The following is an 18,125-nucleotide window of genomic DNA, read 5'->3' as shown; positions in this document are numbered from 1 at the left end:
ATTACAGGTGAGAAATTTAGCTCAGCCAATAGAACAAAGGATGAACAAGACCTAGCAATGAGAAAGCATAAAGAAAAATTAAGTTTATTCATGACATTTATAAAATGAACTGCACTATACAAATGTTCTCATGGCTGATAATAATGCAACTCTAACCGGCCAGCCAGACATGATTATAGTCAGAGTGCTGCTGAACAGTATCCTCTTAGTTATAGGTATTTCTGTCTGAAACCAATCTGTCAGTTTTCCAAAAGTCATTGGAATTACAATTAAATTAATCAGCGTTTCATCCTTTCACAATGATAGGCAATAGCATGCAACCCTGACTCTGGGTCCCACTATGAGTATAGTTCAATGTCCAGTATTTACACATTAAAAAGTAAATGGCAATCCTGAGCAGCTTAAGGGCTTAAAGACAAAGACTGGCCGCTTTAGCAGTCTGGGTTTAAAGGGAAAAGTCCAGTGTCAAATTGTCCTACTTCAACTTGGCAACAAGGTCTTGAGATTCCTCTTTGCCCACTGATGTTCCTCAAAACATCAGACAAATATCTAAGGAAGGACATCAAACTTCAGAGGACATTTTTATGCCAAGTAACTGTAAGTGTCTTTTTCCCCATCCACACGTTCCAGGTATTCCTTCTCTATCAAAATGTCAATGCATTTCTGAAAAAAAGACAGATTTTAATATTTCTAACGAATGTTTCATAAGCAGTCAGAATTGCAGGGTGCTGCAGTCCCGTTACCTTGATGACAGGAACACGAGGCTTGAAGCGTGAGGAGAGTTGGTTCAGCACTTCTGCCAAAAGCTGCTGGTGCTTTAAAAGTTTCCTCATCTTCATGATTCTCACGATAGCTGCCTGCACACAAGAACACAAAACAACATGTAGAATCAAAAGAAAGTTTGATTAGAACTTCAAGGGTTTGTTAGTTTATTTTTAATACCTGTATGAGGAGCTTCCTGTCTTCCTCTATGTTCTTATGTGTCGTCTCCTGCTCTTGTTTCTGCTCTGTCTTCATTGGCACATTGATATTCACCCGTAACTTTTTACTGCGCACAGTGACAGTGTAGATAGACAAATGTGCAACATAACATAATATTTAAAAATACTAGTATGTATACTAACACAGTGTTCAAATGTTAAGTCAATTAGTTTATACTAAGCGGATCAAACATGAAGCTGTAAGAAAATGCTGAAGGAAGGCATTTACTTCTTATAGCCCAAGAAAAGTTTGATTAATGTATCAGGCTTGAAATCCATTTCATCAATGTTTGCATTCTCATCCTCCAACACCTACAAAAAAAAAAAAAGAAAAAGAAATATATATATATTAAAATAAATAATTGTAAGTCTAAATCATATTTAAATTTCATAATTGCATTTTAAATATATAGTTACAACAAAACAGTAGTTTAATTAAAATAAAGACATTTAAACATTTATAGATTCAGGGCCCACAACTTAAACGATTTCAAGTATTTAGTTGTTTATTTGTACATAATTTGATCTTCCAGCTCATAAAACCCACGAAAACAGGATTTCAAAAAAATTAGAATATTACATGAAATCACACAGTAATTACACAGTGATACCATGGTCATTGAACCAGGTTTTGGTTCTTTTGGCAGTGTGGGCAGGTGCAAATCCTGCTGGAAAATGAAGTCAGCATCTCCATAAAGCTTGTCTGCTGAAGGAAGCATGAAGTGCTCTGGAAATGTCCTGGTAGACGGCTGCGTTGAGTGGACAGCACAGTGGACCAACACCAGCCGACGACACGGCTCCCCAAACCAACACAGACTGTGGAAACTTCACACTGGACTTCAAGCATCTTGGATTGTGTGCCTCTCCATTCTTCCTCCAGACTCTGGGACCTTGGTTTCCAAATGAGATGCAAAATTTGCTCTCATCAGAAAAGAGGACTTTGGTCCACTGTGCTTTATTAAATCCAGAGTCAACGCAGCCGTCTACCAGGACATTTTCAGAGCACTTCATGCTGACTTCATTTTCCAGCAGGATTTGCACCTGCCCACACTGCCAAAAGAACCAAAACCTGGATCAATGACCATGGTATCACTGTGTAATTACTGTGTGATTTCATGCAATATTCTAATTTTTTGAAATCCTGTTTTTGTGGGTTTTATGAGCTGGAAGCCCAAATTATGTACAAATAAACAACTAAATACTTGAAATCGTTTAAGTTGTGGGCCCTGAATCTATAATCTATGGAAGTTTAACGTTTTGAATGGAATTATGGAAATAAACTTTTCCATGATATTCTAATTTTTTGGAAAGGGTCTGTGTATATATTCTATTCTATTCTATTCTAATTATATATATATATATATATATATATATAAACAGCAGACAGTTCAGTAAGGATCCTGTAAGTCAGTGGTTCTAAACTGGTTTGTCCGTGGGACCCCCATTTTCCAATGATCATTAAGCCTAACCCAAATATTTAGGGATCAAGCATTAAACTACAACTGACAGAAAAGTCAACAGCTTTCATACATGGCTGTCAAAATAAAAGTCTTGCATGAAAAACAACAAAACGTGGCATTGCGTTTTTTATTGTTTCTTTGACTACACACTCCACTTTTGGGTTGTGACACACCGGTTGAGAAACACTGCCATAAGCAACCAGTTGTCAACACTTACCAGTAACTTTGATTTCAAGAGGATTTGTAAGACCTGAATCAAAATATCCTGTGAAATGCAAAAAAAAAGAAGAAAAAGATTACATTTGAAAAATTGTATTAATAAAAAGAAAACTCCCCTCACCCATACAAACATTGTATAAAATCACTTTACTTTTACAGTGTTTTAAGGAATATTTAGACTGGTAATTCAAATAGCATGTTATGAATAATTCAAGTGGATTGAAAATGTATATTTTTTTAAATAAAATTTAAACCAGTGGGACTTTACATAAATGTGATTACAGACTGTTTCTGCTAGGTTTCTTTTTGTTCAAAGTATGAATTTAATATGTAATGGAAACCAAAGTATATTTATTGATATACGTGACTTGTGAAGAGATATAAAGCAATGGCCCTGCACTCACTGTTTTGATCTGTGTGCTGTCAGCCAGTTGCTGGACGGTGTAGCTGTTCTCTGTGTTGAACTGGAGCAGGATGGCCATCTGGAAGGTGGAGGCCTGCGGACACACGCCACATAAACACATGCGTCTGACACGAGTCCTACAACCTTCTTAATGAGTCTGGCATGATACAGCCATGAAGAAGGAACAAACCTGCAGAGTGTATCTGTTCTTGAAGCAGTTGGTGACCAGCTCTCCTTTGGATAGATGGTAAAGCCACGTCAACTTCCGGCCGCTGTGTCTGCTTCCATAAAAAGCTGTAAATCTTTGGTAACTCCGCTCCAACTGTGAAAAACAAAGCCGTCGAAAAACTATCATCAAATGGAAGTGTAATAACACATTGTTCTCAGCTCGTGGAAGGGTGTGAAGGGCTTCGAAAATGACAGGGTTAAGCGTCTGAGCGTCTCACCTCAGATGGTAAAGCGAATGTGCAAGACTGCTGGAACGGCCATGAGCCAGAGCTCAGAACCTGGATACAGAAATCCACTGCGAGACAGATGGAGCCGGAGTCTTTCATTTGCATTTTTATTCATCAATATAACATGCAGGTTATATTATAAAAACACTCCAAACACAAACAAACATGAGGAATCGATGTAAAGCCAGAGTGTTGAGCACTTACAGTCCAAAGGCTCCGAGTTGGAAAGGTGCTTTTTGAATTGCTCATTCAAGTCTTTGCTGACACCGATGTCCTGGAACATGCGCTGGAGTTTGGAGGTGTACTCGAAACCACATGCTTGCTGAGGGTGGGCAGAAAAAACTCCTCTCAAAAAAACTGATATCGCTTCAGAAATCCTAAGAATCGATCTTTTAGTCTATGTTGCTTTCAGTTGATGAACGAAAACTTTGTAGCATGCCTCCCATCCAATAAATCGCAATAAACTCTGTTACTTTTGAAATGAACAAGTCTCAACTCTCAAAATCTGTCAATTTTATGATGAAAATCAAACAATAAATACTATTTTGGCACAAAATAATTGAATCCAAAGCGCATTCACAGAACAACTTCCGGTCTTGAGTCAACATGGTGCTTCCCCTACTGGATTGCAGGTCAATATTTTTCATAAATAAAGTGGTATTGAAATCAGAATTCAATCGAATCGCAAGCTTGTAAATCGAAATTGAATCGGATCGCGAAATATGTGTCAATACCCAGCCCTAGAAGGAAAAGCATCTTCACTAGACAAGTGCACAGACCTTCAGTTTGGAGATCATACTGGCCTCGGCGTCGTCACTGGCACTGTTCTGGTGCACCAGTCTTTTGGCCAGCATCTTGGCATAGAACTTCTGGAACACGTCTTTATCCTCAATATACTTGAAAACCACCATCTGATGAGAAAGGATGTTGGAGAATCTTGTCAGTCACATGAATTGACTTACATTCAGCAATTTGTGCATACTACCATACAGTATGCATACTCTGCACAGTTTGATGTATACTTAAAACACATACACAACAAAGAGCATTACAATGCACTCTACCATTTCCAGTGTAACGAACGAAAGCATTAAATCAACCATGATCTCTCTTCCTTGACTCATTTGATCAGACTGACAAAAACAAATGTTTTTGCATGAATTTGGATTATGCACAATGTAAAAATAAAAATAAATTTGATTGATTGAAGACTGCAAATTCAAACAACCATATTAATTTCTAAGATGATAACTGGACGGTGCACACAGAACAAATACTAAACATTTGCTGCATACCTTGTACTTCAGTTTTTTATAATGCAGAACACATGCTGTGCTGTATACAGTACTTTAGTGTTCCATTCTGAACAGTCTTTGTCACAGATTTACTAGGTCCAGATTCGCAGAATTCAAACATAAACATGGAAATTTCTGTATATGGAATGTTACGGAATTTGGTAGCTTTTTAATATATCAAAATAAGGGCGGTACAATTGATTAAATTAGAATTGAGAGATGGACTAGTCTCTGCGATTATTACACCGTGAAAAGTCGCCGCCATGTTCTGCATCTACCACACATACTCAAGCACACGTGATGCTCATAGTGTTTTCAGCGTCTCACACACTACACATGAACGTCATCTCCAGTGCTGCGCTGAAAGTTCACTTTACCAGCATTTCATAATTTAAAAAAGAAAGAAAGAAAACTATCATCAAATAGAACACAAAATCAAAAATTCTTCACAACAGATCGTCATAATAAACATTTGGTATAACAAAGAAATTATGAGAGAAATATATTACAATATATAATAATAATAAAATAAAAAAACCTGTTGTGCAGCACTTTATTTGACAAAAACAATTCAATGTTCTGTTGTAAAGAATTGGTATGAATTAATTTTATTACATTTTAAAAGATTGATTTCATTTTTTAAGTTTTAAGAATTCAATTCAAATTTAATTAACCGATTAAAATCTAGAAATATTAAAAGGGAAAACACTATTCTCACTCAAACACTAAGGCCTGTTTTCACAGACAGAGCCAGGATTAGGCCTTAGTTAAATTAGGACATTTAAGTAGCTTCTATAAATCTGCCTTAGAAAAAAAAATGGCAGTGACATATTGTAAGTATGTCAGTGCAAGTTGTTTTCAGTTAAAACAGCTCAAACACGCATTTTAGTTTGGGACTAGGCTTAAGACTTGTCTGTGAAACCATGCATTGATGTTTGCTCCAAGTCCAGATCCTTGATGCACTAAACTTTATTTCCGTGGAGGACAGGGAAACTCACCACTTGGTTGAGAGTATCTTCTAGCTCAGCCTCCTCTGGATTCTTTGAACTAAACGAAACACACACTCAGTTAAATCATCTGTGGTATGTACACTCCTGCATAGAGTTTCACACATACAGAACCTTGCTAATGTAATTTTCTTTCTTGAGATATTTTGTCAATCCTAAAGAAGCAGCTTTTTTAATAAGTCTGCTAGACTACTGCATTCAAAGAGTCAAGCCTCAAATACTAAAACAAACTGATGTGTTTGCAATCATTTCATTGTCATTTCTGGATGACAAATGTATGACATGAACATGAATGAGAGAATTCACCTCTTCTTCAGTAAGGAGTCACAGTATCTGGCCAGAAGCTCAGGGGATTTGCTGGAGGACTGTGCCATCTTTGTTACTGCATTATTATTAATAAATCTTCCGCAGGCCTGAAGAGCAGCACAGATCACAGAGTGAAAGTTACACCAGAGCTCTAAATAAACTCTACAGTTCAAAAAATAAAAATAAAGAACTTTTTAGCCAATTATTTATATCTTTTTTTGTCAGAAGGAAATTTCAGTTAACATTTCCAAACATTCCTTTTGCCATCCAGTGAGATTTTTGTATGCACAAGGAGTCTGACAACAGCCGGTATGATCCACACGCAGATCTCATCTCAAGTCTATCGTCGAGTCTGTCTGTGATTACATGAAGAAACAGAAAAACACGGAGACAGACTAAATCCAGAGGAAACCTACCTGCAAAGCTACAGTACTGTGAAAGGCTTTAGGCACTTGTAAAAATGCTGGAAAGTGAGGATGCTTTCAAAACTAATGTCATAAATAGATTTGATCAATTAACTTCTATTAACTAAATCAAATCAATATTTGGTGTGACCATCCTTTGCGTTTAAAACAGCTTTTGTCCAGGTACACTTGCACATAGTTTTTCAGGCAGGTTCCTTCAAGCATCTTGGAGACGTTGCCGCAATTCTTCTGGATTTAGTCTGTCTCAATTTTTTTTCTGTTTCTTCATGTAAATCACAGACAGATTCAATGATGGTGAGTTCAGATCGTGTGAAGCTCCGGCTGTTGTCAGACTCCTTGTGCATACAAAAATCTAACTGGATTATTACAATTAATGGCAAAAGGAATTGTTTGGAAATGTAAACTGATATTTCCTACTGGCAAACTATAGTAAAATATATAAATAACTGCCGTAAAACTATTATTTTTGGTGAAAATACCAACGTGCCTAAGACTTTTGTACAGTACTGTAGATCACAAACCTTATCGAGTGCCGCCACAAACCCAGCATCATTATTGAATGCAGACATGACGAGGGCATTGTATTTCTTGTGAACATCCAAGATCGTTTGCACATAGATTTTAGGATCCTGGAAAACAAGTTGAAACTGTGATCAAATTAAGTTGTTAAAAAGAACAGAGTTACTGGAAAACATGAACAAAGACCCTGGGGCTCACATAAAGCAAAGGTTGAGTCACATCTCTGCACTACAAAAGCCTAGCTAGACAAAAAACTATTGTCATGGTAAGAATAGATCTGCTATGCTTGAGGTATAGTGAGGCCCTGACTTCAGGGAATTCAGGTTCAGCTGTGCTTCCAACAGGTTTGGTACATTTTCAGGAAATCAATTAATCAGTTCAAATCAAATCAATCAAATTTGGAATTACTCTCCATAGTTGCAGTTGAAGACCAAAAGCATTGTCCACACCATCACTGTGTCTTTATGCTGCAACACCAGGACTTACATTGAGTGCTGAATCTCCACATTTCTCGATGGCTGCCAGTCCTTGATTATGAATGTGGGACTCCAAGAGTTTCTTGAGCTCGCCCAATCCGTCTGTGATCCGGGAAACAAGGTTGTACATCCGACCGAGATCTGCAATTATAAACAAAGTGTATTAACTGTCAAACTAAGTGTGTCATTTTAAATGTTCGCTTTTGTCAGAAAATGTATTTCCTCCGAATAAAGGTGACAATGCAGCACTGGCTGACCTTCATTCTTATCTGCATCTAGAAGGTTTTGGAACTCCGTGTGAAAGATCTCCAGGTGTTTCTCGATGAGGACCTGCTCACACTTGCGAGCCAGCTCGTCTTGTGTGCTTTCGTGGAGATACACCTGTACCCGCCGCTGCTCCTCCAGTAACCGTGCCTCTGCCTGCACACATGAACACGTATGATCTTAGTTTTAACACTAGAAGAAATGCATGCTTAAATATGTAGTCAAACAAATTTCCCATTAAAATCCCCTGCAACTAGCATTACATTATATTATATTATATTATATTATATTATATTATATTATATTATATTATATTATATTATATTATATTATATATATAACTCATTCACACATGACATTGTCACTAGCTTACCTTTTTCATGTATTCAGTAACAGGGTTTTGCTGGAGGAACTCTGTGCTTTCCCGTGTATAGAAGCGCTCTGTGTCTGCCAAAAACTGTGTCTCAAAGTACTCCTTGTAAACTGATAATGTCGGCCCCTTCACAAATGCATCATCCTCATTCAAGCCCAACTCGACTGGAAAAGACAAACCAAATTACAACATAATGCTTCAAAGGTCCAGACAGCACTGGGATTATTCCACATACTGTACATGACTCGCACAAGATTTAAAAATATCCTTACAGGACATCTGGCTCAAGTTTTGTGAGAGACAACAGGACAGATGTAGCGCTGCCACACTCACCATAGGACTGCACCACTCCACTGATGAGTCTGGTGTTAATAGTCTCACCATGTCTCTCCTTCTCAATGAGTTTTAACACAGCGTTTGTCACCTATATAAAATAAAACACAGGGGTATATAAATATACATACACTCAGTTAGGCACACACACACTATTAAACATTACCAATAAATGAAGAATATAAACAAATGACTCACCTGCTTGTTAAGAGGTCTAAATAAACACTCTCTCCAAGTGACCAAAGCAAGCTGTTAAAGAGACATCATTTTTTTGTTACTGTTCCTTACTGCAATGAGGCATGAGATGACTACTGCTTTAAGAAAGTTACCATTTTTATTACAACTGCACTATAAAAGACTATATTTAATAAGTAATTTTGTTTTATACTATTAATAATAATAATAATAATAATATAAAAAATATGAAAAAAATCTAAGTAAAACAAATCTGAATTATAATACATTTTCCAAGACAATTATTTCATTATAGTTCAGGGCTGAACAGTAAGTTTAGCCTACCTATGTAATAAGTTTAAATCACTGGAATACATCACAGTAATCCAAACATTTAGGTTTTCAAGGCATAGAAATACATGCACAAGATCAAGAAATGCAAGATTTAGTGCCAACAAGTCAAGCCCATTAGTCAAGTGACAAGAGAAGTTCTGACAAGTTAGACAAGTCAAGAGAAGTTCTGTAATCAAATCTCTCACAAAGTCTCGAGGTGATTGTTAATTAAAGATACAGATGATGTGTGATCACAGCTATGCATGTATTGACTATTATGAGCAATAAATATAGCTAACTACAATGTAGTGTAGTCATTACTCCAAGTCTTATGAATGCAATGTGTGTAAATGTAAAACAGGAAGGGGCGTGGGCTGTTTCTCTTACAGAGTAGATTTCATAAATTCCTTTCCGTCCCTCATCACACTCTCGGCGCACCCAGTGTCTGTTGAGGTAAGCACAGATCCCGTTTAATACTTTACTGGAGAAGCGATAGTCCTCCCACTGCTGTGTGTAGAACTTCAGAACGCTCTCATCCATCAGGTCCTCTCCATCCTGCCAGACACACACAGATGGAGGAGGGAAACAGGAGAAGTCAGGAAGATGTCTGGAGAACTGACAACTCACACTGCTATCCATTATACTGCCAGTAGTTAATGTAAATATACATTATCTGTCATTAAAAAAAAAAATCCAAAATAAACTAATAGAATTCCAACATTCTTCAAGGAAAATAAGGCATAAAAACACTACAATAGAGTTTACTATACAGTTTAATATTTTTTGTGACAAGGCATACAAAGAGAAGTATAGTGTTCAAATTAGAGAAGCCTTCATGTTATCTGCTTTCAATTAATTTTTTTTTTTTCTAGAATTGACCAACATCAATATGATCCCTAATGTACCATGCATCCCAGACAATTCACATAGTGTAGGCTATTACCTTGAGAAGGTTTGTAAGGTAGCTCCTCAGAAACTCTTTCAGTCTTTTGTAGAGTTCTAGTCCGACAAACTGGGCCCCACCAGGTGTGGGAGTTTTCTTGGAGGGTTTGGAGGGGGGGATGCCAGCACCCCTGGCCTGGTTGGACTGGTGCACGCTGGTACAGTAGTTATACACATGTCTGAACAGTAGGTTAAAGTCTTTAGATAGTAAATGAGGAAACAATGACAGACAGATCATAAAACAATATTACAACAATCTTTACACTGACAGGATGCCACTTCATAATGATGATGCTTTCAATGTCAGCTTCCAAGTTGCTTTGTCTTTGTAGCTGTATCAGGGTACAAAAATGAATACATACTGTGGATTATCAGTGCCAGATAGGTGTCTCTTACGCACCTAGAGTTTACTTCTGTGATTAATATTTCTCGAACACATCTGAATCTAATACGAAAAGCATGAGAATAAACAGTTCGCTTAGCATGGAATTCAGACGTAGTTCAAACCTATTTTCCAACAGTGAAAAAACTCACTTATTCCATAACAGTTTGTGGTGCCATATGACGCTTTTTTAAAATGTTTTCCCTATTCCTTTAGTGTGTAATGTATCTGTTTGTGCATGCGTTAGATCTTCAGTTCAAAGCTCATAGTCTCCCACATAAGGGATCAATTCTATCTAACAAAGAACACTGCTCCAGATCTGCCTAAAACACCTTGATCAGATACTAGTCCAGATATTATTTCTGCAAGCATCCATTTCACAATTTTAAATATATTAATATAATGCCCACCCAAAGGCATAGAACCGCAAAGAAAGAGGCCGAGGCCTCGGTGAACTGTAGTGTCATCATCATGTCGCAAGTGTGTTTCAACGTGAAAGCACAACCTTCTGAAAACAGATGCAATGGGAATTGAGGTGCTGCAATAATGAACAGTATGTGAAAAATGTGTTTTACACATAGACTGTAAAAAAAATCCCAAACCACTTTTTGTACCAGGCTGTAAAAAAATATTCTGCTGTAAATTTGGACATATTAACATGGGGGTTTATGGGATTGACTCTCTTTTGGAGCCTGTCCTAGTGGCCAGCCGATGAATTGCAGTTTAAGTCACTTCCGTGTTGGATTCAAGAGACCGGAAGGTTGCCGCTTGGTTTTATATAAAAGCATGCAACCTCTTCTGGTACACCCAATAAACAAAATAAAGTTTATTGTTTTAGTTTAACCTTTTAAAATAGTACCATATGACCTCTTTAAAATAATCATGCATACAATTATAATTGGGGAAACAAAGAATAAACCTTTTAAAGGAACTTGTACTATTTCCAAGAAGCTTTAAACAGCCTGTTTCAAATCCAAAGGTCACCTCTCAATATTAAACAAGAATGAGACAGTACCTTCAGTCTCAGTGCTCAAGCCCTTGAGAAAACTTTTGTTTTAATAGACTTTCCTAGACATGATCGACACGCAAGAAGCCGTCTAGAGAAGCTTTTATGCATCTTGGACAGAAATAAGTCAACGATATTAAAAGTCCTTTACATGGGTGTGCATTTATTGCAAGCTGTTGTCTCATTAGCTTAAAGGTCGTGACCACATAAACAGTGATTACCAGAACAATTTTGTTTGTGTGTGTGCGTGTTTGTTTTTCTGGGTGCTAAGTTTCACACCTTTATCACTAACCGTGAGATCCAGCACTTTGATACTATAAACCTGCATGCTGAGACTCAGATTCTCAGAAGCGCTAAAGAAACCTGCAAAAACTGCAAAAAAAAATGTATGTGTGCACAGGGCCAAACGCAGACAAATAAAAGACATTACTGAAGATGTAGAGAATGACATCTGTGGGTGGCAGATGAAACTCAGAGCAATTACGCCTCTGTGTCTGATGTGGCACTAGTGGGTGAAATGCAAAACTGCTAATTTGAAAGAGGTGTAAGTTTTAATTTCCCAGACACAAACTGCTCTGAAGAGCTCTAGAATGGAACACTCGTTGGCAGTGAGATGCATGGCATTACAAAAAAGCCAAATAAAAGTAATAACGCCATGTACTTTGATTTTACATTGTTTTTTTGATTTACATTTTACTCAACAAATATATATATCAAAATTCCACTGTTATTAAAAAAATAGACTTGTGTATATATCAAAAAACTTTTTAAAATCGCGATGAAGCTAATTTAAATTGCAGTGTTTTACACTCAATGATTTCATGTTCTCTAATATTAAAAAAGGATTATTAATCCCACATTTTAACCGTCGCCATGTTGACTCGTAGTGTGAACACTAAAGTTCGGGGGCACCATAACGGGAGATTCTAAGGGCCCTGGTCTATTGGGAAGGGAAATTCAGCGCTCTGAAAACACCCTTCCCCACTGTGTGGTTGAAAAGACTGTGAAGCGGCTTCATACCTATACATGACAACTGCTCTCTCTGGGTCAGCAGCGGCACCAAAGCAGATCTGAATGTTCCAATATGATTCTGATACAGGTGAATCGTTGTCATTTAGGAATGAGATCGTGTTGATGTTTGAATCGAGATCACAATCTTTTAACAATTAATCTCGCAGCTCTCCTTGACCAAGAGAGAAATCTGCACTGGGAACTCTTTTGCCCTCAAACAAAACTCCCGATATTGTGGCTATTCCACTCATCATGACTATTTCACCCACAAAACTTTTCCGAACAATGGTAAATATGACTGCATCTTAAGGGCCTGAGCTAAACCTATAAATTCCACCTTCAGAACTTACCAAAAGAGTGAGAAAAAGTTGCTGTACTTATTCTCATTTCAAGTGCAAAATTCACACACATTGTACCACACCTAACAAGACAAAGACTTTCAGTGTGCTGGCCACAGCTGCTGCCCCCATTAATCCCCATTCATCCCGCCGTGCCTGGTAAGATACGTATAGAGTTCCATGTAGCGTGACTTAGCCATGCTCTGGCGTGTATAGACCTGCTGTATTCCTGCTCTCAGGTCATCCCAGATCTGGTCCAGCCCAATCTGTTTGAGCCCGTGGGTGTTCTGGCCCCTGTTGGATGACATTGTCTCTGTGCCGGTCTGCTCGTGTCAGATAAATCCTCTCTTCTCCCCGTTCTGCTCCAGAACACTGTTGCTTCACATGTAGTCCACCATGCTGGAGGGCATTCAGACAGGATCAGTTCAGGGATGAGTACCGCTTCACTTCACAGATGGTGCTGCAGGCTGGTCTAGGGTTACAGAAGCGTCCAAACACTTCCGTAAGGTATCTGCGAGAGCAAACAAATCAAGTTTGAAATAAAATAATCACACTTATCATTTTAAAATGGTATGACATAAAGCAGATGTAACAACGACAACAGGTTATGCATTACATACAGTATAAACAACACTTACAGGTGTTAACAATAGTGCAGAACAAAAAAACAAAAGCAAGAGCCAAAAAAAAGATTCATCCAGGTCTTCTAAATAAAATGAACTTACATACATATTTAAGAGAAAAAGCAAACCTAACAGGCGACTTATAGGAATCTAACTAAGCATCATACCGGAGCTCATGTGAAGTGACAAGCATTGGGTCAGGGTTATATTTAGCGGCATGTCTGCTATGTGTTGTGGTGCAGAGGATATGCATTTTGCTCGTCATTGTTTACATGTTGTGATGTTCGAGATGCCACATTTTAGAGGCAAGAGTGACCGAGGGTTGGTGCATCAGAACATGTGACCAGCAGGATTGGGTTTAGCTGGGTTATTAATAGCATTTCCCACATCGTTCTCTCTAGGGCTTCTTGTGTACAGACAGCTGTTTCTATAGCCAGCAGGAGGGCTAATATGTTCAATAAAATACATCTCTTGAGTGATAAAATCAGGATTCTGTTTCAGACACATATCGCAGTCAAGTTTAGATGTAAATGCTAAAGTATCTGCTAAATTTTTTTTTTCTTCTTCTGTGTAATTTCTGTAAATCAAGAGAGGCAAAGTCTCACAACAGACCCAGCCCTGCTAAATCACTGACCCAGAGATTGAGAGGTTTTACAACAGGGGAAATAAACAAGATGAAGTGGCGTCACACCGTTAAGATCAGCCCAGCTTATGGTGACATATATAAGAGGCGCAGCTGTTGAAGAGGACACTGACTTTTTATGATCCCTCACCTATTTAACAGACTAAACTCATAAATGAACACAGCTTTACGATATATGCTGTGTATAAACTCTTCTTTCAGCCTCTGTAAGTGGGATTGCTATTAATAGCAATAATGGTCATTCATTCATTATTACCCATAATATTTCAGTACTTTTAAAGGGGTCATCGGATGCCCATTTTACACAAGTTGGTATGATTCTTTAGGGTCTTCATGTAAAATATGTAAAAAAATTCCTCAATGGTTGTGTTAAACAACACCCTTTTTACCTCCTCAAAAACAGCTCTGTATACACAGAAACCCGTTTCGGTGTCCGTCAATGGTCGCGGGTGGAGCATGAGCAATATGAGTCATATTGCTCAGAAAATCTAAATGGCTTGATTTTTGAGAGTGTTTAGGCTTTTTGAGGATTAAAAAAAGGAGTGAATGGATTTCTTTCATTGTATGGTGGTTGTGTCCCAATTTACATGCAAACACCATTATAAAAGTGAATTTTGCATCCGATGACCCCTTTAAGACACTGTATTAAATATAAAACTCAAGTGCTTTGCTTGATCATTGTGGGAAAACAGTTTGTGAATGTCAAACTGCTTGAGCCTGGTCACATTTAATCTTATTAGATCAGCCAAAGCAAGGCTAGACTCTCTGACCACATTCATCAGTAGGTCAGGATCTGTAGGTTGTCAACAATTAGCCTACAGTCAGAGAAGGGCGTCCTTTAAGGTAAAAGAAAATCACATTTTGCATTAAATGGATATTTCATCCAAAAAAAGAAAGAAAATTACACACCTTTATGTGATGACTTAATGTTAGATGTTTTGAAGAATACTGGTAACCAAATAGTTTTAATTACCATTAGCAATACATTTTGTTGTGTTCGCAGAAGAAATTCATACAGTTTTCGGTAAATGATGACAATTTGTATTTTTGGCTGACTATCCATTTAAATGTTCATCAACTGTGGGTTGGATCATGTAAAGACACATTGACTGATTCAGAACAAAAGAAGGACACAAAGCACAACAAATACAAATACTTTTCTTCACCAGTCAGCTTATTCACCATAAGCTTGAACATGATTTTTTAATATCCTTTATGAGTGACTTTTTATTTTAATATTATATTATTTTTGTGGCATATATAGGCATCAGGTAAATTGTCCACAAAAAGCATACATCTACATGACTGTCATGACAGTTTAATCGTCCCTATTGTAAAACAATTAATATTTTTTGGCATCTGAGGACTCCTTTGCCAATAAAGCATGCACATATTAGCATGATTCATAAGCTATTCTCTAGGAAACCTTTTATTGAGGTTATAATTTCCGAATGAAACTTACCACACACTGGCATATGAGGTTTAGGAAACTATGGGTTCAAAATAAAACCCATTCTTGGTCACTTATGGCATTTTGGCCAAACAATGCAATCTAGATAGGCATCTGAGACAGCAGAATTAATGTGAATGTGTATAACTCACTGTACTCTCTTCAGACGGCCTCAGCATTTATCTACCGCTCAGAAGACCTTACCAAGAGCATGTTAACATCCTAAATATGCAATGTCTTAATTCCATGTCTGTTTTGAAAACAGTATCAACACATTAGCAATGCTAGGTAGCAACTCGCTAGCTTCAGGTAACTTACCCTGGTAAACTGACGCTGAGGAGAAATATTAAGACATATTAATGCCAAATAAACGAATGACATTAAAATATAACCTAGAAATAAGGCAAACAACACTTGTTATTAAACTATTTAAGTAATTCGGCGAAGCTTTTAAGATATTGACGTAAAATGGCCACCTATGCATTAAGTCGTTTACAATACCACAAAAACGTTTGTCTTTCTTCTCTAATTATATGTCCTGCCAAACCGGAGCAGCTGACATGTATATAAAGATATTTAGTCTTACCTGTACCCGTTTCTAACGTCGAGGTGTATGAGGTTGAGGCCCTATGCTGTGTCTGACTGGAGATGATTGGGAATTCCGTATTAGAGCGAGTGAAGCGTCATACGGACGCATGGATGTCATACGCCACATCTCCGAGAAATACAGCGACCTCTAGTGTTCACTTACTTCAGGACCCTGGCGTCCATATTCACGCTGTGTCGACCAAGAATAATCTATTACATTTTTTCCCTTTCATTGATATATTTTATTGTATTTGTTTGTTATTTATTCTCTAAACAAGTCGACTTCTTCAATAGCTGCCTTTTCATCCCCTTCATACTTGTTTTTGTGTCCTGTGCTGGTTGGCACTTTTGTGAAACTGTTTCATTTTCTATGGTAATGGTGCAATGAATGGACTATATTGTGAACTTTGATAATATAGAGCCTTTTCATGCCCTCCGTACACCCAGTGGTTTAAATAGTAGTTATTCTTTATAGTAGTGAACATAATAGCATTCACCCACTTCTTTACATTAAATCTCTACTGTTACAAAATAATAGCATTTGCCTCACATTATCAAAACAGCCATGCAATTGGTTTATTTCACTGGACAAATTATCCAATTTGTAATGTCCCAACCAGTCATAACCCCAAGTTATATTTTTGAAATATCCCAACAAATCATAACTCAAATAAACTGTGACACACATTTGGTAATTATATATATATTCTTTTTTATAGGAATAATAATATTTATGAACATTTTACTTATTTTACAGTTGAGTCTCATACAATGAGACTGCTCCAAAATTATATATAGCACAAAATAAAGAAGACCTACAAACAGGGCGCAAAGGCCTTCAGGGGGGTCAAAAAGGGAATTGCACAAACACAATATATTTTATGAACGCAACTTTCACACGCAATTGATTGACAGATAAACTCCTATTTCAGCGCTGTTAAGTTTGGGACATTTTCAGCAAACAGTTTGCTTCGTACATTCAGTTTAACCGCATTAAAGAGGGCAAATGTTATCATTCAACTGTGTATGCATTTTAAACACATTATGATCTTTGCCCATGCAGTAAATGCACATCCCTTATTTACAGCACAATTAATTCCACTGCTAATATTAATGGTATTTCAGGAGTGGCCAAATTTACAATTTAAAACCAGTCAGAGATATAAATGTATCTTTATATTTACAGTTAAGGCTTCATATTATGGGTAGACTAATTTCTTTGACACCCAACCCCCTTCCCCCAACATCGTGTTTTTATGTCCTGGGATCAAGCCTTCTTTTGGGAGGTCAGACCCCCTCAAACACCCCTGTAATTTGCACCCTGCCTACAAAGTAATGCCACACAAAAATGGCAGGCTCCATGTTTGACCAAAACTCCACCTTTGGCTTTTCTCTCTGTAAAACAATCTCCTCAAAAGCTTGAGATTTACGTTTGTCTTTTCTGCATTGGTTTTCAGTTTCAAACACTTGCACGTAGCCTAACCTTCCCAGTGTTCTTGTAATTGTCGATTCATGAACTTTGACTTCAGCTAAGGCAAGAGGCCTGCGTTCTTTGGCCATTATGTCTGGTTTCTTTGTGTTTCCTTGATGATTTTACATTCTGCTCTTGGAGAGATTTTAGTTGGTCGACCACTCCTGGGAAGATTCATCACTGTTCCGAGAGTTATCCATTTGTGGATTATGGATCGGGGAAGTCCCATCATCTTTGAAATGGATCTGTAGTCCCAGACTTTTTCTTAAAGATCAAACTTTATGGATAAAGATCAAAATCAGATTTATTCTGAGCAGTGATTGCTGTCTTCAGATGGAGCTGCAGGCTGATAGGGCTGTCCAACCACTTCAGCTGTGAAAAGGCAAACAAATCCGTTTTCAGATCACTTTATTTTCTAAACATATCCAGCTTTTTAAACCTTACTGTGCATAGACAACTGCTTCTATCAGTTTACCAACTCTGGTGACTGCAACATTGCTCTGGGTTTTTTTCAAGGCAAGTTATTTATATAGCACATTTCATACATTACATGACCACAAATGGAAAAAAAAGAAGAAGAAAAAACAACCTTCCTTCCTTCCTTTTTTTAAAAAAAGATGAAACAGTGCCAATTTACATTTGATTTTCT

General features: G+C 37.5%; 1 protein-coding gene across 2 annotated transcripts; it reads right to left on the bottom strand.

Moving 5' to 3' along the window:
• Window positions 1–56: 56 nt before the first annotated feature.
• cul1b (cullin 1b) lies at window positions 57–16,133 on the bottom strand. Of its 2 annotated transcripts, none has more exons than XM_079862599.1 (22): window positions 16,004–16,133; window positions 12,870–13,212; window positions 9,966–10,143; window positions 9,410–9,577; window positions 8,714–8,764; window positions 8,516–8,606; window positions 8,183–8,346; window positions 7,803–7,965; window positions 7,556–7,686; window positions 7,072–7,179; window positions 6,126–6,232; window positions 5,811–5,859; window positions 4,297–4,428; window positions 3,722–3,839; window positions 3,509–3,585; window positions 3,253–3,384; window positions 3,064–3,156; window positions 2,658–2,705; window positions 1,210–1,292; window positions 943–1,048; window positions 744–857; window positions 57–663 (listed from the first exon to the last, which is right to left on the bottom strand). In XM_079862599.1, exons 2-22 carry the CDS (start codon window positions 13,007–13,009, stop codon window positions 583–585), a joined length of 2,334 nt encoding a protein of 777 aa, XP_079718725.1. In that variant the 5' UTR covers window positions 13,010–13,212; window positions 16,004–16,133; the 3' UTR covers window positions 57–582. The 2 variants fall into 2 exon arrangements, with proteins under 2 accessions (XP_079718725.1, XP_079718726.1); XM_079862600.1 differs by lacking the exon at window positions 16,004–16,133 and adding an exon at window positions 13,340–13,587.
• Window positions 16,134–18,125: the final 1,992 nt, after the last annotated feature.

Source organism: Squalius cephalus (genome assembly GCF_949319135.1).
Source record: "Squalius cephalus genome assembly, chromosome: 25".
Classification (NCBI taxonomy): domain Eukaryota; kingdom Metazoa; phylum Chordata; class Actinopteri; order Cypriniformes; family Leuciscidae; genus Squalius; species Squalius cephalus.
This window is presented reverse-complemented; position numbering and strand designations above follow the sequence as displayed.

Coding starts and splice junctions, on each gene's coding strand:
- cul1b (XM_079862599.1), bottom strand. CDS start 13,009: ATGTCATCCAACAGGGGCCAGAACACCCACGGGCTCAAACAGATTGGG. Junction 7,180..7,555: donor GTGGAGATTCAGCACTCAAT/GTAAGTCCTGGT, acceptor CTTGTTTTCCAG/GATCCTAAAATCTATGTGCA. Junction 6,233..7,071: donor TTGTGGCGGCACTCGATAAG/GTTTGTGATCTA, acceptor GCTGCTCTTCAG/GCCTGCGGAAGATTTATTAA.